This window comes from Notolepis coatsorum (genome assembly GCF_963971535.1).
Source record: "Notolepis coatsorum genome assembly, chromosome: 19".
Classification (NCBI taxonomy): Eukaryota; Metazoa; Chordata; class Actinopteri; order Aulopiformes; family Paralepididae; genus Notolepis; species Notolepis coatsorum.
In genome coordinates, this window is record NC_140183.1 from 2,741,454 (window position 1) to 2,750,824 (window position 9,371).

The window sequence follows — 9,371 nt, forward strand, 5'->3', positions numbered from 1 at the left end:
CCCCTGGCCAACAGAGTGGGCATACAAGGCCTCAGGCAGGACTACTCTGCTACAATCACCCCCTGTCACCTCCCCCTGTGCCCCCCCCCCCATGGCAAAACCAATCCTAGTCACAGCACCACTGTAACACACCTGTATAAAAGATGGTGTCCTACATGGGAAAGCAGATATATTGGGCCGCTCTGCTAATCCAACCCTAACCCTTCCTTCCAGAAGGATGATCCTGGGCCGCTACCATTCCTGTGGCGACAACCACGGCATCAGACCCCCCCACCCAGAGGAGTACCTGACCCCCCTGCAGCAGAAGGAGGTGGCCATCCGACACCTGAAGACCAAACTGAGAGAGTCTGAGCACGTGGTTCACGACAGGTCGGTCAACGGATCGACGTACAGAAAGCTCCTGTAGCAATTCCTGCATCGATGCTTTTTTTTATTTATTTTTTTATTCAATTAAATGAGATAAGACTGCAGTGGCTACAAATATGAAAAAACATTAAAAAACATAAAAAGACATGGCTGTGATATAAATAAGCCTGTCGTGGGTTATTCCTTAAAACTACTGACTCCCAAACGTGTGACCCCCATGGGGGCGACTGCCCTTGCATAACGTTATGTAAACATGCACATTGCTTTTTTGTTTTTAACAGGTGAAGCGTAACTTGTATTAATAACTCATTCTGTTTTTATTAAACCATATCCTTTTGGGGGGGGGGGGGGGGGGTCATTTTAGCTGCATTAAGACATTTCTGTCTTTTGGGTATATCATGTCATTATGAGCCGTTGTTGTTTCTGTGTCCCCCCCCCCCCCTCTCAGAGAGGCTGAGGTCGAGGACCTGAAGTGCCAGCTGGGCAGGATGAGGGAGGACTGGATCGAGGAGGAGTGTCACCGCGTGGAGGCGCAGCTGTCGCTGAAGGAGGCGCGGAAGGAGATCAAGCAGCTCCGCCAGGTGGTGGAGACCATGAAGGGCAGCCTGATGGAGAAGGACAAGGGCATCCACAAGTACTTCGTTGACATCAACATCCAGAACAGGAAGCTGGAATCGCTGCTACACAGCATGGAGTTGGCTCAGGGCGGCTCCACCCTCCACGATGAGCCCCCCACCCTGGACTTCATCTCCCTCGACGGCGGTGAGGGTGGGGGCAAGATGGCGGAGGAGGAGGAGGGCGGGGTCGAGCTGGGGGACCAGGCGGCGGAGGAGATGGCAGACAGTGGGTTATTGGTCAACGACGAGATGGCCAACAGAGCGGACATCATGGAGCAAGTCCTCATGTCCACCGCGGTGGATTCCAGCCAGGACTCGAGCGGCAAGCTGGACGCGGGGGCGGGGCCCGGCGTGTCCACTCTGCTGGAGGAAGGGGAGGAGTTTGAGACGACGACGACGAGTGCGCTGCCACGGCCACCGCCGAACACCATGTTCACTACGTTCATCACCTGCTCCGGCAGCTCGTGCTCATCGGGGGGGCAGGTCGTGTCGGAGAACAAGGGGGTCCAGACGGACGGGGGGGCGTCGGGGGTGCCGCCGGCAGAGCTCCACGCCTTGCTTCTCCAGCTGCTCAAGCTGCACGGGGGGCCGGTGGGCGAGGCGTCTCTACCGTTCTCCAACAACACCTTCCGGGGGGGACCTCCTGGACCGCCCGCCCCTAACCACCCCACTGCCACACAGACCACCACCACCGAACTGACTGACTCGACCGTCGCCCTGCCCAGCCCTGCTCCTTCACAGAAGAAGACCCCGGATACTACAGCAGATTCTGGGATATGCTGCCCGGAGCACTCTGAGAGCCAGCGATTCATGGAGGAGCTGGACTTTGGCGTCGGCGAGGCCGGGTCCCGCGTGGTGGTACCTGCTGCCGTCGGCAAGCGCCACTGGAGCAACAGCTTCTTGGTGGATCTGGTTGCCGTGGCGGCGCCCGTGTTGCCCACGGTGGCCTGGCTCTACTCGCGGCACGGCGTTGACGGTGCCGCGCCGGTGTACAACATCGCCGCGCTGATCAGGGGCTGCTGCGTCATGGGTTTGCACTCCCTTCGCCCCATCGTCACCCGCCGGCCACACGTGTAAACGGCCTCCGACCCGTTCATGCACGCGACTGAATTCCCCCGACCGACCGTCCCACTGAAGGCACTGCGGTCCATTCTAGAGAATCTTGTGAGATGGAATTGAGTTTTTTTTTCTACACTTGATTATATATCACTGTGGTTATTTTGGTTCCCACGCTGTTGCTTTGCACTGTACATTTGTCATGAGTTGAGGCAAACAAATGGTGATATTAAAGGTATTATTTATTTATATATTTATTTTAAGTTATTATTTGTGCATAATATACTGATCATCTGGGTAGGTGATTGTGTGTTATAGTCATGTTATCACTAGTTTCCATGTAATAAAATGAAGCAAATGTTATTTTTTTATTTATTTTTTGGGTGTATGAGGTTTGGGAGGTGGTTGGTTGATTGGTTTGGTTGAATGTTGTGAGCTACGATGGTTATGAAATTGGATATGTCCGGTACGTTGTTCCAAAAAAAAAGGAACCTTCAGCCAAAGCTTTAATGTGCGTTCACTGTTTGATGGTTTTGTTTGTGAAAATGTATTCTCCCAGCGCGCACCCAGTGTAAAATTGAATTGTTGATTAGAAGTACAACGTTGACGCTTCAAACACGCGTTATGTGCCTGAGCTTACGTGCAATACTAGTTTGTTTTGCCACACGTCCTTGTATCTTTATTATTAAAGCATGATGAATCCGACTTGCTTTCTGACTGCATCTCTGACGCTCAAAAGATTTGATTTCATAGGGAGTTGTTTTGAAATGGAATGGATTTTTAGAAGTTAACCTAGGGCTGGGCGATATGGAAAAAAATCATATCGCGATAACGATATGATAATTTTATTTTATTTCTCGATATCGATAATTATCGAATTGTTATAAGTATAAAAAAAATTAAAAAAAAAAAAAAATTACAACAGATATATGTTTATTTTGCAGCAATTCTTTGTCGTTGCCGCCATCTTTAGTGTTACATCCCCTCACACTCCAGTTCTCAGGCTGCAGCTGGTTTAAAAGCTAAAGTAAACCGGCTTCTCTGCTGGCTGTGGCTCCAGAGGAGTTGAACAGTTCTGGCTCTGCTAGTTTATTTTCGATCTTTTGGCGCTTTTTTGGTGGACAAACCACCGCACATGTGCACTGTGACTCGTGACTGGAGTCTAGTTCTGCTAGCACACATATCCTACTGTGTACAGACGGTTTCAAACTGTATTTTAAATTAGAAAGCAAACAAAATAAATGGACAAGAGAAAAATAAATCTGAATTTGGTCAGTATTGTCATTTGGACAAGCAAAGCCATTACTTTAAGTTGCAGGCAAGAAAGACAAGTCTGTCCACTGTCTCTGGTTTTGAAAACTGCCCTGTTGCAGGTAAAAAAATAAAATAAAAAATAAAAACGATTTTTCGATTTTTTTTTAATTTCGATATTCGATATCGATTATTAAAATATATCGCGATATTTATCGTTATATCGCCCAGCCCTAAGTTAACCAAACGTCTCTTACTTGACATCTTACTACGAAACTAGTTCTGACTTTTGGATCCTTACTCCTATTTCCTACTTGCCAATGATGTTGGGAGGTAGAGCGCAATACATGCCGTTCCTCATACTAGCTCTGGCTAGTTGGCCACAAACGAATGCAAAGTCAATGGGGGTCAAACTTGTCTGTACACACTTGACTGAATCTCCTTGAAATGTACTCCACTGTGCACACAAAGTAGATTGTCGGCGTGTACGGACAGGAGCTTGACCCCATTGACTTTGCATTGGTTTGTGGCTAACTATCCAGAGCTAGAATAAGGAACGGCATGGTTTGTGCTGAGACGGGACTACCATCAACATCATTGGTAAAGTATGGAAATGGGGCTAGTTCTATGACTAAAACTGCCTACATTAACAGTGTTCCAACCAAACATTGGGTTTATATTCTATTTCTTTATTTGCACAAGAAGTTCACATAAATTAATAAAGGGGAAGATGCTTTGATTCTGAACCCAAGATGGCGGGTTTCTCGTGACTACATCTTACGTAAGGGCTCTCGTGCTGTACTTTCAAAACGTCCCTGGGGTTGACGGTGTAAGTGCATTACTCTCACTTTACTGAGACCTCTCTGAGGCTGTAAACCGCTGTTCCATACTCTGGCAGACTCTATTAAAAACTGGGTCATTGCCAGACTGTTAACCCATACATGTTTTCTCTACACTAGTCTTGACATAACCTCTGTCTATATCTAGTTAAAAGACTGCTTGATTAGCTAGGCTCTGCACCTTTGCTAGGCTGGGTCCACATTTCCCCCCCAGCCATACATGTATGGAGATGTTCATTTGCATAACCATAACCTCTGACTGATATCTATGTCACCTAACCTAGTGTTGTCAAAAATATCGAAAAATCGATTCCGAATATTTAATACTTTCTGCAGTATCGATACCAGCTGGCTTGCTCGCAGTCTTCTACAGCAACGCTTGCCCCCCCCTCCTCCTCCCCCTCACACCCGTCTTCAGTGTCTTGTCAACAAAGCATTAAACCATTAACTTTAGTTTAATACATGAGACGTTGTCTACTGATGGCTCATAATATCAACAGCTGATTCGTTGTTAGTAACATTACAGCTATTAGCTAACGTTAGCTAATCGTTATTCCGTTAGCTTATGCTAGCTAGCTGGCCACCTTATAATTTACAATATAATTACTTCATGGAAACGGAGTAACGTTAACGTTATGTCGAGTTCATACTACACTACACGTATGAACTCGACATAACATTAACGTTACCCCGTTTCCATGAAGTGTTTAATTAGCAGCAATCTTGTTGAAAATGTAACGTTAATGCTCCGAGCATAGCTCCGCAAACCGGAAACCGCCATGAAATTGTTGTAGTCATATTGTAGTCTTTTAGTCTTATTAACTAAAAGATTTTAACCAAATAAAAAGCAGCAGCACTATTGCATAACTGAGTCATGTTTGCTATGTATTTCTTTCTTTAGGGGAGTAGGACATTTGTTTCACAGTTTTAGCATGATGTTTTATAGATGGCTAGGTTAAACACAGGTTTTTGTTTTTAAGAGGGGGGGGGGGTTTGATTTGATTTAGATTAGATCATTTAGTTTTTAAATGTCTGATCTAAAGAGAAACAAAGGGTTTTAAAAGTGTTATATTTATCTTCTCTTATAGTACCAGAGAGACGCTGAGGAGAATCAACCAGCAACAAAAGCAAAATTTGTAAAAAAAAAAAAGAATTAAAAATGAATTTCTTTTTTATGATAAATTTAGCATTTTCGTGGTATCGAAGTCCGAAATTCCAGCATCGTGACAACACTTATTCTCTCTACAGCATAGTCTGGTGGCAGCCTGCAGAGGTCCGGGTAGATTGAGAGGAGGGGTAGCAATGAGCTCAGGGAACGTCATCAGTGAGGTTATATCAGTATGCAAGCTATTACATTACTAGAGAATCTAATTTAGGAATGGATAAATGTTAATCCCTGGTAGGAAGGGGGATTATCCTCAAACTCTCTGCTGGATCCCTGTCCAAAACAAAGAGCCCGATGAACATTTCCCCATCATGAAAGTGGGTCAGGCTGTTGAGAGGTTTTCATCTCACAGACGGTGCTCATCTACATTGGTTGCCAGCAGGGGGTGTGCGATTTATCACTTGAGTGCCAGCGCTTTAGTCAATGAGAGGAAGAGCACATTTGCGAACGCATAAACTATATCTTAAATTATGGCTATGTGTCTAATACGCCCCGTCGCTTATCAATGACTTGCTTGTAGTCAACATGTACGAAACGGATTGTTTTTTCATCAGTACATTTCCGTTTGATACCGTTTTGAATACGAGTATAGTTTACGATTTCTAGCGATTCCAGAAAAGTCAGCGAAAATAGCTCTTTAGTGGAATACACAAAAAACGTTGTCATTTTTCAGCCTATTTATGAATAGTTTTCAAATAAACGCTAGATTATCGATAGTATATGTGTACTTATGCACGCTAGAGAAGCGGGCTGAAAAGTTGATTATCTATGCCGTGCCTGGCACTAACGTTACGCACACACTGTACACACACAGGAGACACGTTGTGAACGCTGTGAAAAAAAAATTATTAAACCAATACTGGTAAAATAAAGTCCTTACCTCACATCAGATGTTCTGCAAAAAGATTAATCCAATTCCTGATCGCCATTCCAAATATCGATCGCGTTTATTGATCCAACGTTATACCTCGAAACACATAATCGACACTTCTTCCAGTTCCCTCAGTGGATGCAATAGTCTCAGGTTACATGTCTCTCTCAGAAGTTAATGTGGAGCCCGGAGTTTTTTTTTCTGATGCATTCCCATCGACTCCATTCCAATGGGTGCAATACCATCTGGGAGACGATAGGGGCGGTATTTGCCCTTTTCGAGCTCAGAGCCAGTCCCAATGATAACGTGAGGCTGAATGGATGAAAAATGAATGGACATCGCTAATAAAAGAAATAACGATTAAATAGCGAGATTTCGTCATTGGCACTCAACGAGATTTCTCGTCATTGGCACCCAATGTGTTAAGGCAGGAGTGTTCTCATGTTAGGCCTTTCACACCGGCCAGGCTCCGCGCTGGAGCCGGTTCCCGAAATGTAATCTCGAACCGGCCGCCGCGTTCACACCGGGAATAATTGGTTCAGAACATGAAAAGTCGCCGGTGCTCAGTGTTTTCTTAGAGGGCCGAACTAAAGCCTCAGTCATGTTACGAACCGATTATTCCCGGTGTGAACGCGCCGGCCGGTTCGAGATTACGTTCGGGAACCGGCGCCGGTGTGAAAGGCCCAACAGATGGTGCTGATGTTTAGACATGCGTTACGACTATTTGCAGTTTAAGGACGCACAATTTAAAAAGCAGCAAAAAAAATACACATTAGAGCAATACAGAAATGAGTAATGAGGATAAACAAAGTTATATTTTTTTAATATAAGTAAAAGTATATTCTATATTGTAATATACTAAATTACGTTATATCTAGTCAAATTAACACTTTCTCTGCCAAGGACGCCTAAACTCGTCATTCCCCACCATGCTAATTCTGCCAATGACGCCGTAACACGTCATTGAGATCAATATTTCAAAAATCTGTGATCGCAATCATATTTCTCCCGCGGAGACTTGAGATCTACTGTTGATCCCCTCTCAACTCTCCAACGGTTCAAGAGCGCCATCTGGTGGCCGATCGCCCAAACCGGAAACGGAAACTGGTGCTCATCCAAATTCGGTCCGATAACTCGCTATAGGTCCCGGGACTCAAGCTAGACACAATGGATAGCAATCAGTTACCAATAACTCAATAAACAACATGATTTGGACGTATATACTATTATACAACCTGGAGATGGATCGCATATTTCAACATCCCATAATAGGAATATTTTTGCTCCACGCTCATCGCCCAACGGCCCGAGGAGACTGGGGTGAGTTTCAGCGTTTTTTTTTACCGTGTTCGATACAAACTGCTCTAATGATCATATCACCCACACTAGATGAATCATCCAACGTTGGCCACGGAATTATAAACGACCCCCCCCCCCATCCGGTCAACATCAGATGATAAGTAGTAACTTCTAGAAGCACATCCATTTGACATTTTTTATCTCGCGCCGATCGCTATCAAACTGTATACAATCATCAATATAATGCATTTAGGGCTATAAATCACGTTCTGCAGAAAGCTGCAGAAAACGATAAAAACATATTTATACTTTAGACCATATTTTAGTATGAATATGTGAATGAAAAAGTATAACGTTGCTACACCCTGAACAATAGATACTTGATGTTGAATGGGCCATAGTAATGTCAATTTAGCAATACAATTTAAAAAGTTATAGCCCTGCAAAGAAGGGGAACTTCTCCATAGACAAATAGAGCTGGCAGAGGATGGTATAATGATGTACATAAGCCTGGCGAAGAAAGTGTTAATGGAAGAACAAACATAAATGTAAGGGGGTAGGGATCAATAAGCTTAGCTTCCCTCTACTCCTTTTTTGGACATGTCTGCCAACCAAACACATTGCTCTTGACGTTTTGTTTATAATTCCTTTTTATTTATTTTTATTTTTATTTTTTTTGTTATGATTGTTTGGTTTGACGGAACAAGATACCGTGATTTGTTTGGAGAAATATGGAGAAGTACATGTTCAAAAATAAAATTTTCATTCATTCATTCATTCATTAAGCAGACCTAATAATTGACTCAAATTATTCACCAAAATCCATCCATTTGAAAATGCTTGAAATGCATCTACCTGGTAAGAAAGTTATTCTTTATGAAAGGCTCATACAATCTAGCAAATCTTTAATTCAGCTTGTAGCCTTATTTAAATCAGACACATTAGAACAGCCAATGCTGTACTCCGAGACACATTATAAAAAGGGGGATTCAGAGATAGTTTTTTATTGAAAATGAAATGTGCAAAAATAAAACAGAACCTTCATTGACAAAATAAACCCAGCACACCATGCAGCCCCCGCCTAGTGAAAAAAATAAAGACATAAACACAATGATAATTTGCCATAACTCCCTTAAGCTAAATTCTTCCCTTCGGTCAAATTCTTCAACCAGCTCATGCATACAATTTAAATTTTTATCATAACAGTTTCTCGTGAAATTTGTCAAGCTCTGTGAAATTGCAAATGAATCAATTTGGCAGATGAGCTCCGACCAACATTACCCTCAGAGCGTCACGCTGCTTCTGAAGCTCTGCTCGCTCAAACCTCATGGAAACACATCATGGAATTTGTCCCAACTGGTAAAGATCATTTCAAACTTAACATAAACATACATTCTAAAATGGGCCAAAGTTCACTTCCTGTTGTAGTGCTAGAATTATGAAGATGATGGGTCATCGTTGTCACCACCAAACCAAACGTTACCACAGGGAGACAAAAGTAGCTTCATCTCCCAGCGCTGAACAACCTGCATGAGTACGCTGGGACTGTGACCCATCCTCTTATTATTATAAGTTGCAGTGTTTGTTTATAATGGGATTTACTAAAAAAAACAGGCATCTCGTGTACTGCATCCAATAGGCGGTTAGGTTGGGGCGTGATGTCCAATGAGGTTAAAGGTTAGGGTTAAGGTGGGGCGTGATGTCCAATGAGGTTAAAGGTTAGGGTTAAGGTGGGGCTGCGTGATGTCCAATGAGGTTAAAGGTTAGGGTTAAAGTGGGGCGTGATGTCCAATGAGGTTAAAGGTTAGGGTTAAGGTGGGGCGTGATGTCCAATGAGGTTAAAGGTTAGGGTTAAAGTGGGGCGTGATGTCCAATGAGGTTAAAGGTTAGGGTTAAGGTGGGGCGTG

General features: G+C 43.8%; 1 protein-coding gene across 1 annotated transcript in view; it reads left to right on the top strand.

Moving 5' to 3' along the window:
* The window catches only part of sybu (syntabulin (syntaxin-interacting)), a gene marked incomplete at both ends in the record, with an annotated part of 9,426 nt that extends 7,366 nt beyond the window's left edge, over positions 1-2,060 (top strand). The window contains 2 exons of the mRNA XM_084335917.1: positions 214-369; positions 815-2,060. Of these exons, the coding sequence (XP_084192043.1) occupies positions 214-369; positions 815-2,060 (1,402 nt within the window). The remainder of the gene's footprint in view (positions 1-213; positions 370-814) is intronic.
* Positions 2,061-9,371: the final 7,311 nt, after the last annotated feature.